This window comes from Pleurodeles waltl, chromosome 5 (genome assembly GCF_031143425.1).
Source record: "Pleurodeles waltl isolate 20211129_DDA chromosome 5, aPleWal1.hap1.20221129, whole genome shotgun sequence".
Classification (NCBI taxonomy): domain Eukaryota; kingdom Metazoa; phylum Chordata; class Amphibia; order Caudata; family Salamandridae; genus Pleurodeles; species Pleurodeles waltl.
Window position 1 is genome coordinate 1,329,705,175 of NC_090444.1, and position 18,436 is coordinate 1,329,723,610.

The window sequence follows — 18,436 nt, forward strand, 5'->3', positions numbered from 1 at the left end:
CACTACTTACTCACAAAAATGTACTCTATCACTGACTTTAATAGGCTACAATGTTGTAACCCAATTCTATATGACTATTCTGATAGTCAGAATATATGACTATTCTGGTGCTCCCTTAAAGTAAAGTCTGTCGTCCTTCATATTAAAATGTGGAGGAACAAAAAATAAAAGAAAAGTGGGTATAAGACTTCAAAATTCTTGATGTAAACATGTTCAACTACTAGCTTAAGCGAATTTAGTATCTCCTAATGCTAGTCTAGATGCTCTTACACTAAATTCAAAATACCAATGAACATTCTCCTCCTGCTTTAAAATGAAACTCATTCGCATAACACATATGAAAAGCGCTTTGAGCAGGATATCTGTTTCAGAAGTATTATAAATCTCAGTCCACCACCTTAAGAGAAGTATATGGAGCAATGCACCCTCAACTCTATTTTATAATGATATTGAAAGTCACTAAGGAGTTTCATGACCATATTCGGATCGCACCTTCATAAGGGCATGGGACTCAAACGAGACTTGCTATATCTGTATAACGTACTAAGGTGGTCGTTCATCATGCCATAGAGCTGATAGGTTACTTTGCTCTTGTGTGAAGCTTTTCCCACCTCACAGGCTTTACCTCTACTGTTCGAGACCTTCCCTTATTTACCACCTGCAGCGCCTCCATGCTCGGCCTATTTCCCCCTTAGTGGTATCACCCTTGTCAAGCTTGCAGTGTAAGTTTGCGCTTCACAATTTTACCTGTGCAAAAATCCCAATTAATTTACTTCCATTATATTGCCGTAACTTATTGATGGTTGAAGTTTCAGTTGAGAACTATGTGACCCCTCTGTGTAGACCTCTGACTGTAGGGCCAGGACCTGCTGTAGGTACATCGGAAGAGAAAGAACAGGGCCTGGGAGTCATTGCTGGAGCTAATAGTCAGGTCCAGGGAGCTTACTGTTTCAGATGTGTCCTCTTCTGAGGTGCAGTCAGAAACTGTACTAAAGGTCATTACTGAGTGTGTACTGTTCCCTGTAAATACATTAGTGTTTCTTTGCTGAATCTAGCTTGTAGTTGCGTAAGGTGACCAAGTTGTATTAGGTTGAGTATGTTAGTGCAGCCCCGCGTTAGTACACCTTTTGCACTCAAGTTGGAATCCTTGCTGATGCTTTTTAAGGTCAGCCATCTCAGGGCATCCATCATGCCGTCACTGCAAGGTGATGCACATGTAATGAAATTGTATTATTCTCAGACACCTTTCTTGACGTTTTCTTATTGAAAGTATATTTTGACGAGGCCTTATGTTATTGAAATTCTGCATGTTGCTTATGTGACCATAAGAGTGAGAGGGTCGTTTCGCTAGCATTCTGGCAATTGCAAAGAGTTTTTTCCACTCTTTCTCTCTCCATGTTCTTGCGAGTTTTACTGATTTGTTCATTGCCTCTGGCACTGTGGTTCAGCTTTTTCTAAACCCTGCAGTCAATGCGCAAATATTCATGAGTTGTATAGTGCCTGATATGCAAGGTGTTTGGAATCTGTCCAGGAGAAACCCTACCTGGTGTTGAATTAGATGAGTGATCTATAACACTTACCCAGTGCTATTTTAGATACAGCTGACCATTATTACTTGAAAGAACACATAAGGAAATATGTTCTCGATTAGGCTAGGAGTGCCCACAAATAGCATGCAACTACATATTTTGCAATTTTCATTACATCCTGCCTGCCTATAATTTAATCCACCAAGAAGAGCACGAAACAAAATCTGTCAAACCAAAAAAGCACCTGATTAAATCTTCTGATCACCTGACAACATATGCCTCATTCACATTTCAATATAGCCTTGTCTGTCTGCATAAACTGCGCTCTTTGCATTATCCAGTTCATGCGTGTTTTCTTGAATATCTGCAAATAATTTCTAATCATTTTCTGGCGAGCACAGCTGCTTACTTGTAGAATTTATTTTCTGATTTTCAGCAGATTATTTATTTGGCAAGGAAGCATTTAAACTGAACTTTGAAACTCCTTCAGTTTGCCAGCAAGTCTTTCCTTAAGCAAATTTCCTTACAGTTTAGCTGCACTAAATGTAAGTATCCTCTTGCTCCTTTATATGTTTTTGTAACATATGCGGAGTGCCCAAAGATGTCACTGCAGCTGTTAGGGGACAGAGGACAGTGCCTAAAATCACAGAGATTTAGGCTTTGTTGCTGTAACTTTTATGCCTCAGGCCCATTCGTATTTGAGAGATCCTCCATCTACTGCTGACACTGTTGGATTCCTCTGCTTTCACTGCGGCCCTTGCTTCATCAACCACTGTGACAGACTCTCCACAGAGATGCCTTCTAGAGTGATGGCCATTTTGGATTGGCAAAGGATTATCACATTTTGCCTGCAAATGTGCAGCATATGTGTTTTCAGATAAAGATTGTTGAGAAGGCCCTGAAAAAGAACCACAACTCTCACCATCCCATTCTGATGCTTCCATGCCATCTGACCAGACCCCTACATTTGACCTCCCAGAACTACTGACTGCTTCTATCAAGCTAAAGGTAGTCTGTGGTAAAGTCCATTCACTCTGCAGTGTTTCCTCCTAAGTGCTCACTGTGCCTGCCTCTTCGCCCAGGTCGCAAACAGTATAGAAGAAACTTGAAGACCACGCCTTTCATGGAACGTCTTCCATCCCATTACACAACTGTTTTAGGGATTCATATGTTCTTGTGCCTAAGGGTGTTTTCTCATGCAGCTACCATGGCACGGCTAAAATTCACAAGAATTATAATATGCATGCTAGCCTCGCCGAGAAGGGCTTCAATAGAACATTTTTCACAGTTGGCATGACTTCTTCTTGGACTGCCATTCCAGGATCACGTCGACATTATGAACCCTCCTGCACCCTTGCCAACTTCTTTGTGATATCCTTTGACAAGAGAAAACATAGAGGGCCTTTAATAATATGCATAATATCAGTAGGGAAAGACTATATATATACTATAGCAACAATAGACAATATGTCTGCCTGCAGAATTTGGCTGTCGATTTGCAATAATAATTTTAATAAATATTCTTTTTATTAAGAGGCTCATGTCACAACTTATACTGTTTCTAATTACTTCAAATACAAATATTACTATTGCTAAATTTAATGGTACTTCATTTATTGACCGTGGAAGGACGAATCAGCTTTGAGCCCATGGCTTTTAAGTCACTCACAGATGTCAATACATTCCCTTAACCTTCTGAGCTATTTTGCTGACAACACAAATTAAAGTAAGGCACTGAAGGCAAGTAAAAGTTAATGAATAGCTACAAAGGTTTATAGAAAATACATATTCTCCATAAAGTCAGACTGATTTATAAAATTGGTATCGAGAGTGAAAGCACTCTTTAGGATTCATTTGAAATTGACTGTGAGAAACATGCACAGAAATTAAGTGACCGTCCCAAGGGAGTAACTGATACTGAAGTAGACGTCAGGCATCCCCAATTAGTGCACACTAACTAGCATCCAATCCTCTTGGGTCAATGTAAGAACACTTAAACTCATTTAAACACAAGTCATAACACAACAGTGATAATCCAAATGCCACCTAGTTAGCTTATCCATCATTTTAAAAGTATACAGTTGAATTAAAAGCAGCAAGAAAAACTAAAATGCATCTAATGAATGCTTTCATTTTATCTTTACTAAATGCAGTGCCAAGTTGCATGCAATCTTAAACTTAGAAAGCTGAATACACCGTGTATACTCCATGCACCACAAGAATGCAGTGATACAAGTCATAAAACCATGTTTCAAGCAATGTTAATGAACCCTGTATAATAAACTATTTATATCCCCCCTACATTAGAGGTCATGATTAACATAGATTGTAAGATCAATAATGATGAATCACACTGTCCTTCCTTAAGTAGATAAGAGACTTTGGCCCTCATTACAACCCTGGCGGTCAAACACCACCAGGGCTGTTTTGGAGGTTGTACCGCCAACAGGCTGAGTGTACAAACTTGCTGATTACGACAACGGCGGAAGTGCCGGGGTCGCACCACCGGGTCCAGCGGTTTCCCGCCACAGTCATCCCGGCGGTTTTAATCCGCCAGGGCAGCGCTGCTTGCAGCGCTGCCCAGGGGATTACGAGTCCCCTTCCCGCCAGCCTGTCCATGGCGGTAGGAACCGCCATGGAAAGGCTGGCAGGAAGGGGAGTCGCAGGGCCCCCTGGCACAGCCCCACACTGCTTTTCACTGTCTGCACAGCGATGGGTGCAACTCCAACTCATGCATTATTCAGCCTTGGTCATACTGACGCTAAGCTAATTAAATAGCTTTGGGTCTGAGCTCTTCAGTTACTACTGCACCCTTGAAAAAGGGTCATTTGTCATTCTAAGGAGCACATGGTAGAATTGAAGCTTTTACATATCACTTATGTTTGAGAACTCTCTGACTCTCCGTGGTTGTGCAGGCCCTCCTGACCAAGCTGAGACCCCCGAGTTGAAGAGCTTCTCTTCCTTTCTTAAGGTAAGGTGGTAGAGTCTAACTGGCATGAAAGGAAATTGGGCCTTGGCAGCAGCAGTAGATGTTGGTTCAAAGCAGAACAAGGAAAGGAGCATTCTTTTCAGAAGGAAACAGTAATGAAAATATATAACGAAACGATGTGATCAGGCAAGAGTGAAATATGACAGTGCAGTGGCCTTTAAAACAGCACACATGTGAATAGTGAAGATTACAAAATAAATGAATATAAGATATTCTAAGCACAGTCTATCATTCACTTTCAAAACTAATTCACAAACAAACCGCTATAAAATGTGTAACAACGACTAACCCCCTGATACAGTGGCATGGGACAGTAACTCAAAAGAAATCAATTCTTAAAGCTCTGTAAAGTAATTTTAAATTCCTCCATTGCTGTCAAGTGCTCCCCTTTGGTGCACTACGGCGGCCAGTCTACATATATCTTACTTTCACTCTTCCCCACACTCACACACGTTTTTTGCACAAGTTTTTGTAGTACCAGAATGACCATTTATCCAACTTAGAGCCTCAATTACACATTCCCTCTGACTCAAGGAGAATCTTCAAATGTGTAGAATTTGTAGAAAGATGGGTATAGGTGGATGCTTCAAAAGCAAACCCATCAAAAATGTTATTCATTGAAAGACCTACGACCAATAATTCAGAAAACAATCACAGGACCATAGCATGTTCATATATTTAACTTTCTCCTTTAAACGTACCATGGACACATCCCTATCTGAAAGATCCCAGCGAGGCTTATGTTCTTGGAGAAATTTACAAAGCTATTATGATGAGCACCACCCTTATCTTGCAGATACACTCACCATGTCTGGTGGATCATGGTACACCTGCAGCCAGGGTACAATAAGTCTGCATACTAAGAAGTATAAAGAACAAACAAGTAAGGCAGACAGCTTTTTCCATCTATGCACCAAGGATATGGAACAATGATCCGCATATCCAGCAGGACAGCACAATCTCTGCTCCAATTTAAAAAAAAATTGAAGACTCCCTTCTTTAAGAAGACTACACCAATATGCATTAACCATCAACAACCCAGCTACCTCTCCTTCTAGTTGTTTATCTTATGCTTGTCATTGACCACGGATAGCACTTTGTTGCCTTTTGGCTGGTTTTCGCTATAGAAATACCTTGTACATACATATATTATGAAAATGTTTTGGGGAGCACTAATTCTAGAATACAAAGAGAAATTATTCAGAACTTCAGCCCACTGATCATCCACCAAATGCAAATAATTCAACTTCATCATCCAAGCACATAATTCTTTGTTGTAGTTTTACAATTATTTAATTATCTCAGAGAGTTCCGAAATAGGTAAGTACCTTGGGGCGATGACAGTAGAAAATGAATAGGTGAGGTTTAGTGCCTCCCTTTCTGTGATGTGCTTCAGGAAGTAATATGCAAAAAAGGAATTATTGTGGCATGACATGCCACAACTATTAACGCCTGAGGAAAATCAGGTTTTAGAATAAAATAATCTACCATTAATAATTTTATATCTGTTTCCAAAGCTGCTGGTATGAAAAGGACATGAATAGACTTCTGAACCTTGTAACAGAAACCAAATGAACTTCAACATCAGGAATTCTTTGTCAGCTTTATGTTTGCCATATTATTTTTCAAAGGGTGGGGTGCAGGTGTAACAAGAAATGGGCATAATGGAGGTGGGAATGTATCTTTTTTTATACAACGTAACTGAGAATTACCTTTTCTAAAATAAATTCAGGACAGATGCCAGAGAACGATGCAGGATTTAGTAAAAGAGACCATTCAAAAGACACCATTTGTAAAAAAACAAACAAACAAAAAAAAAACATACATTCAACAATCTTGTTAGCAGACACTTAATTTTTAATTATGCTAAACAAATAGTGAATCAATTTTAGATGTTGCTAGCGCGCCTGGTCCTTCTAAACTTACAAGGGGACGCGTATAGGCCGATAAACCTTTTGGATCGCATGGAGTATCCTAGATATGTAGCAATTGGTGAACATCAATTATCACTGTAATCAATCAATAACCAGTAAGAGAATCATTAAGCCTGAGACAATATATCAACATTACACGAATAACCACAACTGAATTATACGTTTATCAATTTTATTTCCCTATTAGTTACAATACTAAGTCATAAGGTTAATTCAAACATTACTCAATTATCTCAGAATTAGTTCATTAATGACCACCAATAACATAATCTAATCAGAACTTCAGAAAACATATGCTCGAATGCTTCAGCATAAGCCAACAAGGATGAATATTACAGCATTAATAGCAGAGTTCAGCAATCAGTTCATTAATCATTTGTCACTGTGAATTTGAACATGAATTTGGAAAACATCTAGCTAATAGATGACCTATAAAAACAGCGCAGTTGGTACCTAGAAAGGAAAGGCACAAAAGTTAATCAGTCCCATTGTCATAGCTACCTATCCACGAAATGGATCAGCAACAAAGTCAGTCTTGGTCTTCAGGTCATCAATCGATCAGCAACGCATCAGGTTCTCAAGAGCATGAGCGCAGTGACAAAATCTCGAGTTGCGTCTTCTGGCATCAGCATTTCACCCCTCGCATCTGAAGTTTTAGCCCCTTGTCATGACTTTTTATTAGAGTTTTTCAGTCCCTCACCCTAATTCCTAATTGGTCAGTCAATCAGTAGTTATGACTCTAACCTATAATATTAATTTTACAAATCTATGAATTCTAATATTTCTCCATTCCCAATTCGTTGATTGGTTCACTGTACGATGTACTCATAATTCGGCTCATCAGGTATCGAAAATGTTGCATCTTCTTCTCCAGTCAGTGCTTCTATTGTTCAAGTCCTGGGAAAGTACATCGAGTCTGTCTTACACCAAAGTTGTTACATATCCTAGTCCCTCATCTCCTGTTCGTCGGTACATTGCAGAAGATTCTAGCAAAGCAGATTTTATTAACGTATGTAGTTCAGGGACAGTTCAACGCACCAGCTTCTCTTCAGTGCACTAGAAATTCAGCTTCTGTAGCCTGGCAACTAGGCCACAACTTCGGCTAAGTTAACTCTGCAATATAATGCAAAACATAGGTTATACATCTTAATATGACATATTACTACTTTAGTATTATACATTTTCATTATTTCATGCATTTTTAATCTTTTTAGTACAAGTTTGTATAAGTGGCTGCCCTTCCCCGTGGGCATATTTTCCAACTTGCACATTAACTTTTCTCTACAATTCATTTCTCTATTAACTTTTATAAACCATAACATATAAGCATTTATTAATAATTTCTAATTAATATATCTGCTTCAATAATGTCAAGGAGTCAGTCTTCATAGTTATTTACTGTGATGGATATGTTTTCGCCATGTATGCATGAATGTGATGAGGTGATTTTTCAGAATATGAAATTGTGGTGTTAGAGTAAAATTCGTAGACATTGATTTTTGTTTTATTTATTTGGTGGATGGTGTGCCTAAAATGTGAGTGCAGTGCAAATAGTGTGTGTTACTGTGTATTCATCCAATTCTCTAACACAGAAACATTACACTTATTGGCATCTTTATTCGAAATGTTGAAGCCTTTCAACATGAAATTACACAAGAAAGTATCAGACTTGCGTTAATGGAAATTATATTAAGAATTCACTTATACAGTTTAATTCAGAAGTAAAAAAGGCTTGAAATGGTGCATATTATACAAAACGTGGGTGCAATCGTAGCAATGATTAGAAGAAATTCATTTGAATTTGCAGTTAGTGAAGAGCCAGCAATTCTCAGGTTTTGTTGACCCTTGGACCCAAACAACCAACATAAGTTTCAAAGGAGATTCTGTCATGGTTCATAGCACAATCAGAACGCAACATTTTTGTATATGAGTTTGTAGTTTGGACTGCCCAGTTGTATGTGACATTTGTCATCAGGATGTGCTAGGGCTTTGCATGAATGCAAAAATTAAAGAGGGGTTTGGGCTCACGAAAGGCATTGTTGATTCTTTTGTGGCATAGAGGTGGATTTCGACCATATTCAATTGTTTCTTTCTGACATATAGTACCAGCCAAGATTGAAAAAGGCGATGGTCGTTCAAAATATGATTAAAGAACTGGGGTCTACGGGGCAGGTTAATTTGTGGTTGTTGTTGGCTCAAAGATGGAGGTGGAGAGTTGGTGTCATCCTTTTAATGTATCGAGCAATGTGCTAGGCAAAGAGGATGAGTACCATGAACGAGCAGTAAGCTTGGACAGCACAGTCCCGTGCATCTTTAGCAACACACAAATAAATGACTGCCTACACCTCTGATAAAATGCAAAACTCAGTCCTAAGTTTGCATGTGTACCACAGGGCAAAGTAAGAAGAAAGTAATAGTATTAGCAAGAAGCTGAGAGCGAAAACTGCCACTAGTTAATCAATAATAGAAACAACTCCCCAGGACCACCTAAAAAAACCTTGTACTTCTGTAGTCCTCTCTCCAGTCATGAATGTGCATAAGCATGGAAAAGTTGGTGGAGTACTGTGCAAAACTTCCTGCACCCTAAAAATATTGGGCTTTTTCTCAGGCCCTGTTTGCGAATTGCAGATTCCACCTAATAACCCTATCTTCACTAAGTTAAGACTTTAGCAGAGATGGTATTTGTCGCTATGGCAACGGAGTATCATCTCCCCTAAAACAAATTTCAGCCCGCCTCAGTTAGATTTGGGTGTAACGGAGTATCATCTCCCCTAAAACAAATTTCAGCCCGCCTCAGTTAGATTTGGGTGTAACTTCAGCATATAGACGACAGAGACTATGCTATCTCCGATGCCTAGATACCCCTCCAATGGCCAAAGAAGTTAGGAGCATTGGGGATGTGGCCATGCGTCACACTTAGAGTGGGCAATCACATGGCTAGTTTTCATGGTCTGTCACTGCCAGGCAAAACCTGGCGATAAGGTATAGTAAAAAGTGAAAATGACCCACACATGATGAGAGAAAACTCCCATGGTGAGGGGCCATTGCTTTTTTTAATTTCCAAAACAAAATCCAGTTTTAGGATTGCAGTCATTCAGCATTGTGACAAGTATTCTGTATTATGAAAGTGCCAGGGACCACAGCACCAACCTTTTGTACACGTAGGGCTATTTAGAGGGACAAAAGTGTTATCAGGTGCTTGTGAAGCCATTTCCATAATACGTACTGTACAGATGCAGTTTGTGCACGTTCCTTCATTAGCAAGTATATGTGGCACAGTACAATAGATAGATAGATAGATAGATAGATAGATAGACAGACAGACAGACAGACAGACAGACAGACAGACAGACAGACAGACAGACAGATAGATAGATAGATAGATAGATAGATAGATAGATAGATAGATAGATAGATAGATAGATAGATAGATAGATTTTGTTGCTTAGTCACTTAAAGCCATGACAATGGAAAAAATAAAAAAGAAGGAAGTTTTAAGATACATTCAAATTGTTGATGAGCCATCATTGTCAGTCATGTTAATTTGCACCTAGCCATATTGCTTATTTGTAAAGTTCTTCGTAATACATATAAAACACGTTGTGAAAACTCACCTATTAATAGGCCATCATTAGCAGTCTTGTTAATTTACACATGGCCATATTGCTTAATTATAAACTTCTTCCTGATGCATATAAAACATGTTGTAATAACTCAATTGAGCTGACCCATCCTCATGGCAGTTCATTTGCTTCTCAAAAACGTAGCTCATTCTATTTGTAGTTGAAAGATCTCTTAGTACCATTGAGTGCTAATTTCAGGCATTTAGGGGAAAACATCACCTTAAAGTACAATAGAGGGAATATCTTACCCTGTGAACCAGTGGCCCTACCAATGTAGGCATAAGGGCAAAAGGCCCTCTGTGAAGTGTTGTGTACTATTCAGAAGATGGCATGAGGTTAGTGCACTCTCATAAAGGTATTCTTTGGTAGGCAGCACTGAGAAGCCAGGTAACTAGGCCCTCTTTAGGAACTCACTTACAGAGTGTGATGCAGTTACGTACCCTTCAAACACAGGCCAAGAGCATGTCTACACTGACCATTCAGCAGAAACTGTATTCTCATTGTCTTTTCTTGCACATCCTTCACAATGGTGGGTCCTGAAGTGCTCCATGTGGGTGGTAGCAGTCACTGATTGTATTCATCCTCTTTGAGGACCTTTGGGGCTATCCATAGTGGTGTGGACTCTTCCGCAAAGAAAGTTGCACTGCCAGTCTGAACTGCAGCTCCATGGATGCCTGCTACATTCTCTCCAGTGCATGCACTAATCCTTTGCCAATCACACTGATCCCGTGTGTACTATGTACAGACAATAAGGGTGCTCTGCAGTGCAAATTATGTGTGTGTGTGTGTGCCCTCATAGCTTTTAGAAAGACTGGAGAGTTGAGAAGCATTTTATGAGAAATGCATACTAGCAAGGCCCTGAGACTGTTATTTGACAACTTATAGCAGTGAAACTCTTCTGGAAAAACACATAGCAGTTATAGTTTGTGAAACACAAGAGACCCATGTAATACCTGGCATTCCAAAACTCGTCCCGAAACACGTAATATATATTTTTTAAAACATATCTTGGGAAAATGCATTATCTGAGGTTTGAGTAACTCGGGAGTCACAAAACACCACGACTGAGAGTACTATACTTGAGATTTGATGAAGACTACCTAGGGAAGCTGTAACTCTCAATGTTTGAGCAGCTCGCAGAACTCCTCTGAGTCATGTGAAACCAGAGAATTAAGAATGTCTTTGAAATCATGATGCACACCAGCAAAGTGTGCCTGTTTGTCATGTTAAATTAACAGCAAAAGACTTTACCTAAACTCATAGTATAGTACACTCTTTTCACGTATCCTACTTGTTGGAAAATGGATTATTGGTAAGGGCAGGTAAGTACCTACACTTAGCAATATGCCACTAACATCCACTTAGGTCCAATTAGGTCTCAATAAATTAAACCCAGCTCAATCCTTGGTAGCTTGGCAAGGAGCGACAAGGCTTAACTTAGGAGACATATGTTTAAAGCATTTAAACATCACAAAACAGTAAATAAGTAAAACACAAGACACAATAAAAATCCAACACCAATTTATAAAAATAACAAAATGATACCAAAACGATTAAAATTGGATAAGGGGAACCATAGATATGATTTTTTTTAAATAATTAATGCTTTTTAGTGCTTAGAAACGAATAGCGCCAATCTGGTCATCTGGTCGCACCTCCATCGGGACAAAGTCAAAGTTTGAGGCCGACCGCGATAGAGCCCTGCTCGGCTATAGCTCGCGGGAGGCCTTAGTCAAAAGTTTACCTTCGGGCTTAGTCTTTTTTCTGGAGATTTTCTTCAACGGGACCAAGTCGCCAGTCCAATCCGACCTCTCAGAACTCTTTCTCGGATACACGTAGTGGGAGCCCTCGGTGGAGATTTTTCCCTTCGGACGTAGTCATTTTTTCGAGGTGAAAATCCTTCGACAGAGGTAAACCTGAATCTTGATCCGACATCCCTGGAGCCCTCTTCGGATACACTGCCTGGGAGATCAACATCCTATGTTCGGACGTAGTCACTTTTTTGGATATTTTCTTCACCGGGACGAACCTGCAAGTCAGGCTGGGTCGCGGTTGAGGCAAGCCGATTAGAGTTGACGTGGCGGGTCGGTCCCTTTATGGAGATTTTTTCCAAAAGTTATCCAAACTTCTCCAAACTTCTGTATCTTCTTCCAGATGTTCCTTTAAAGTTCTTTTGAGGTCCACAGCTCACCCCAAGGTTCCGGAAGCTCTGAGATGCTCCTTGTGCGTGCAGACTACAACTCCCAGAATGCACCTGGCGCAAACTCCTTTTTGGCCAATGGATAGTGGTCAACTGGTCAATTTCTTCAGGAGTTGGTGCAGGGGACTCTGGTTAGCAAGTTTTCACCTGTAGCAAACACAATGTCCCTCCGTGAACCAGTTGAAGCCAGGCAAAGTCCTACTTGTGGTGAAGACCAAGTGTGCAGCTGGTGCAGTCCTCCAGAGTGCAGTGTCCAGGTGCAGATCAGGGGTCCAGCAGGGCAATCCTTCTTCTCCTGTAGTTCTTCATTGTTGGAATCTGGTAGGGATCTGAGGTATGGGTGAAGGTCTGCCAGTTTTATCCTTGTTCCTGGGTGAAAAACAGGGGGGTCCTGGTTCTCCAATCAGGTGCAGGGTCCCTCTCCCTATGATGACCACTTCCTGGAAGTGTGGCAAAAATCAATCCCAGAGAGCAACATTCCTCAAAAATCCATCATGGCTGAAACTGATTTTTGGAGATTAAATCTGGAGTGGCTAAAAATCTTAAACACACCCTTCTCCTGCCTTCTCCTAATCTTATCAGGGAGGCACCCAATTGTCTGGGTTTGCAGGATGTGAGGGGGGTGTTGGGTTGCTTCAAATGTCCCTTTCCTGCCTTTGAAGACCAGTTTGGCAGCCCTCACCCTTCCTGCTTCTCCATCTGCTGAGGGGAGATCTCCTCCCCCGGGCACATCTCTTTGTGTTTAGCCCAGGCTACTTTACACCTCATCAAGGCAGCCTGGCCAGGCTGCCAGAGGCTGGCCAATCAGAACAAAGCTCTACAGGGCAGAAGTTGGCAACTTTTTAGGTAAAGTTTAAAACTCTTTACCTGAACAAGTTATATTAAATCCAACAATTGCAAGTTGTGGGATTTATTATAACAATTCATGTGATACCAAACTTGAGGTATCTGACACTTAAGGAGACTTTATAAATTAAAATAAAGTCTCCCCATTCTAGCCCATGGAGGCCATTCGCTACAATGAAGGAAAAACAAATTTGACTCTTTTACCTCACCAGGGCTTATAAAACTATTTGTATAAGGTCCCTGCTGATAGTTACATGGCACCCAGTCCTTGGGGCACATAGGGCACACCTTAGGGGTGACTTACATGAAAAAATAAATTAGTTTATCATGTTGGAAGTACTTTTAATTGCAAAGTCGAATTTGCATGAGCAAGGCAGGCCTGCTTTTTCACGCATGAAGAGTCTTTACAAATGGGCACCAACATTTTAAGATTATGGGTATCATTATGACCCTGGCGGAAGGCGGAGAAGCGGCGGTAAGACCACCAACAGGCTGGCGGTCTTTTTTTTGGAATTATGACCATGGCGGTTACCGCAATGGTCATCCGCCGGTTCTCCATTCTGCCCGCCAGGGCGGAGATGACCGCCGGGCTGGAGACCTGGGTCTCCAGCCCAGCGGCCGTCACTATACCGCCGGCGGTATTTGGACCCGGCTGACCGCCATGGATTTCATGCGGTTTGAAACCGCCATGAAATCCATATCGGTAAGCACTATCAGTGCCAGGGAACTCCTTCCCTGGCACTGATAGGGGTCTCCATCACCCCCCACCCGACTCCCTCCCCTACACCCCCCACCACCCCTGCCACCCCCCAAAGGTGGAAGGGCCCCCCTCCCCACCCCAACCCCCAACATCACATCACTCACTCACACACGACACGCACGCAGGCACCACCAACACACATACACGCACACACACCGACATACATGCCAACATCCACACACACAGTCAGACACGCACACACACATTCAAACATACACGCACACATCCATACAGACATACCCACAGACATACACACACTCATTCCCAAACACGCAACACCCACGCAAGCATACACACACTCACACACCCCCTCTACACACGCACACCCCCATGCATGCACACAACACACACAAATCCCCCACCCCTCTCCCCTAACGGACGATCGACTTACCTGGTCCGTTGATCCTCCAGGAGGGGACGGGAGCCATGGGGGCTGCTCCGCCGACACCACACCGTCAACAGAACACCGCCACGCTGAATCACAGGATGTGAATCGGTGGGCGGTGTTCTGTTGGCGTGGCGGTGGAGGTGGAGCAACCTCCACTTCCCCGCCGCCCGCCAGTATGGCTGTTGGCAGCTCTCCGTCCGAAAAAGGACGGAGAGCTGCCAACAGTCATAATACGCTGAGCGGAAAAGCGCCACCACTGGCGGTCTTCAGCACGGCGGTCCCTCGGCGGTCTTTTCAAAAGACCGCTGAGGTCATAATGACCCCCTATATTTTCTCACTGATTGACAGCACACATGATCATGGCCCTGTGCTCATCTCTTTGTACATGGCGTGACTGGTCTTTATCAGCTCTTTTTGAGGCTTGGTATGGCACTTGTGATCCTCCAGAATGTAACATGATGGAATAATTTCAGGAGCTTGGGGTTTTAATGACAAATACCATTCTCACAGGCCAGCCTCTTCCCACTCTGGCAAGCTGTAGTCATTCAGGAAGCCATGTCAATTTAAGTATTTTTGATCCACCACAGTCAGATACGACAGGGTATTTGCTAACACAGAGTCAAAAGATTTGACAGAATTCTCCAAATGTGTTTATATTTTGTTTCTTACCAGATAGCATAATAAATAGAGGATTATACTTTATTCCTAAGGTAGAGAGTGTGCCTCTGATAATGGTAGTCATATCCTCAGAATTATCATCATATTGTTTCAACATTCTTGGGTAAAACATTTTGCTCTGGAGTTTTTTGTTTTTCCTGGTTCTCGTTGAACTTAGTTGTTCTTTTGTAATTTCATTCAGAGTGACAGAATTCTGTTCACAAGCATTCTGCAAAGAAAATTGTAAACTGCATCATAGATAATATGGCCATTCTTGCATGGCTGATGCTTCCTCCCAGACAGACTTCGGTTCACAAACATTCTGCAAAGAAAATTGTAAACTGCATCATAGATAATATGGTCATTCTTGCATTGCTGACTCTTCCTCTCAGATATTATGGACTCTAGTTGAATGTTAACGGTGTACCTAGTTAAGAATACAAAACCCTACAAATATCAACTTCCTACAAATATTTTCTTTTGGACAACGGACTCGGCATACTTGGAGTGCTCTTGAATTTAAAAAAAAGAAAAATTATAAAAACTGGCTATACAAGTGTTACAAAATCAAGTTTACCACATGTTGTAGCCACAAAATTGTTACAGACCATATCTCCTGGTTTTCAAAACAAAACATCTTTCCATTCCTATTTTTCTTTTGATTCCACTTAATTGTTGTCCTGCTATTCTCATCAGTGAACAGACTTAACTGTGCCCTAATGTAATTAGCTGCGAATTGCAAAACCAGAAGTGGGTTGAAAAATTCAATTTGGGACTGAGTAACACAAAAGCATACACAATTAATATGTGCTATATATTAAGAGGAAATTGAGGAGTGGATGTATATATCAAAGTATAATCACCACTAGCCATTCCCAGTTGTAAAAATGGTTTCAATAATGATTTTACCACAAAATGTTAATCAGCACTCAACAAATATGCCTGTCACATTTCTCCAGCAGGAGACTGTGTACAATGCATATGGTCACATTTAATGGGTTTGCTAATAGTCACAATAGATTCTTACATTATTCGCGGGCCCGTTTTATGCCCTTCTCCTTCAATTACGGTCTCAGATCCTTTCGCCTGCATTTGGAATCTAAGAGACTAAGGGGGTTATTCTAACTTTGGAGGAGGTGTTAATCCGTCCCAAAAGTGACGGAAAAGTGACGGATTTACCACCAGCCGTATTACGAGTCCATTATATCCTATGGAACTCGTAATACGGCTGGTGGTATATCCGTCACTTTACCGTCACTTTTGGGACGGATTAACACTCCTCCAAAGTTAGAATAACCCCCTAAGCTTTGAATCTTGAATATTTTTTGCCCACTGCCATCTTTTTAGCATTGCTTTTCATCCTTTACATCGGGCTTTACATAGCTGAAAACTCAGGCGCTATATAAAGTGTGGAAGTACTTAAAATAGAGAGGTAAGCACAGAAACCACAAGCGCTCATTATCAAGAAACCTCATAATAAGTCAGTAGGAAGATCTCCATTTATCCATTCACAAAAACGTAGTGTATGACAGAAGATTGGGTCTCTAAGCTACAGATGCTGCAAATTTGAGATGGGTGGCCATTTTACCGAAACTTGTCACCCGTGCAAAATTAGGGGACATTCATGTTCTGCAATTGTGATGCTTTTCTAACGTAGAATGAAGCAAATGTTTTTTTGCCACAAAAATCAGATGTTCGGCACTATTGGTCCAGTTTACCAAAACGGTTGTAAAATACTGCACTTGAAGCGTGCTAAGAAGTGGTCCGAATTTTCACACGTTTGCCTAATTAGCGAAAGGTTCTGACTGCATCAGGCACAATTTATGACGCCAGATCCTGAACTGTATAACTGGATCCTTGGTTTGTGTTTTGAGAGAACTGCTGTGATCTCAGCAGATCATACTCACAGAGGCAAACTGGGACTATGTTTCACAGTGGTAATCCAAAACCTGGAGACAAGAAGGGAAATAACTGATGCCTGAAAACTGACATCTTTGAATCCTTAAGGGATAATCGGGACTGTTTTTCTTCTTCTGCTAATTAATGACATTTTAGCTCATTTAAATGCACCCTAAAATTGTGAAGGTTTGTATCCACGCTACACAAGGAATAACTATAAATAAACCTTGAAAGGCAGGACCATTAATATTCTGGAGGTGCAGAGTTGAGCAGATTATCTTCAATATTGAGTGGGCAGGAAAGACATTTAACTTTAGAGCTGTCATGCCTGAGCAAGTGGGATGTTTGGTTCTCACTTCATTGTTCATAGCTGTGCAATACCACATGTAAAGAAGTATTTACTTTAGAACAGCCTCTGCAGCCATAACCTGCAGCCGGGTATATTTTTTAATTATCCTAGTTGACAAAGGGAAGCAGATATTCACTTTAGGAATACAATCTTCCATGGATTAAATCCGAAACAGGTTTTAGGCCTTTAACTACTTTAAAAGGCAGCAATGAAGTGATCCGAATCCAGGCCTTTCCATGTCTGTCAATCAGGAAATTGATTTATTGGCAATGCCTGGAGCAAATTCATGCTGTTTAGTCTACTATTGTTTGAGTCTATTAATTCAGATTAATTTATTAATTTATAAAGGCAATATTCTCTTTTTGGCTAACGAGGAACGAAACCCCGTTTTTTTTTAATGTTACAATATTTCTGTAGTGAGTATACAACCACACGAATTATTGGTGCTAAACATTTATAGGAGATGAGACTTTTTGGACAAGCTAATAAGAATTTTAGGGTGACTTCCTCACTCCCTTTCTTTCCTCCAACAGATTACTCGACTAAAGATTGACAGAAATCCATTCGCAAAAGGATTTCGTGATTCTGGACGCAACAGGTATGTGTGGAGGAAATTGACTTTTAAGCTCTATTTAAACCATGTCTATTAAAATAACCGAGCAAATGTTTAGACGAGTTGTGTAGTAATCTGCATTTGCCACTGGAAAGCTGATGGAAGTGGGTCACATTTCATTAGAGCTAAAAACGTAAAGCATCCCAATAGGTGAGCTCTTTACCAAAAGTCCTTTTTTTACAGCATCACACATTCTAAATAGACACTCATCCAGCTTGCACCTCATCAAGCAACTTGTGATTTGGATGCCAAATGAGGCGTAAAGATGATTGAGATTGTGGCTTTCAGATCAGTTCACAGCAGTTCTTTCTAGTCGGATTATGGTAAAGAAATAACCATTTGATAGGATAAACTAATCTTGTGCAAGAAAGTTAAGTCATATTAGCTTTCAGAGTCTGTCAAGCTCCTTCTTTAGAAGTGACACTGGAGAACAGAATTGGCCAGATACATGCAGGTTATACTCCAGGTGGCACACGTGCTTGGAGAGGAGGACACTTCAGAGAATGTAAAGGGAGCCAACCAGACTCCTAGTATGTTGCAGAATGAGTTGCATTGAATTGACTACATTCTTTTAAATAAGAAAGAGCTAAAGGGGCTGGCCATCGCCCCAATCTCTATGTATTGTGTATTGGTGGTATAATCTCTAGCA

General features: G+C 40.9%; 1 protein-coding gene across 1 annotated transcript in view; it reads left to right on the top strand.

The window, feature by feature from the left end:
* The window catches only part of TBX18 (T-box transcription factor 18), a 65,517-nt gene that overhangs the window by 41,678 nt on the left and 5,403 nt on the right, over positions 1 to 18,436 (top strand). The window contains exon 6 of the mRNA XM_069235589.1: positions 17,708 to 17,772. Coding sequence (XP_069091690.1) covers positions 17,708 to 17,772 — 65 coding nt within the window. The remainder of the gene's footprint in view (positions 1 to 17,707; positions 17,773 to 18,436) is intronic.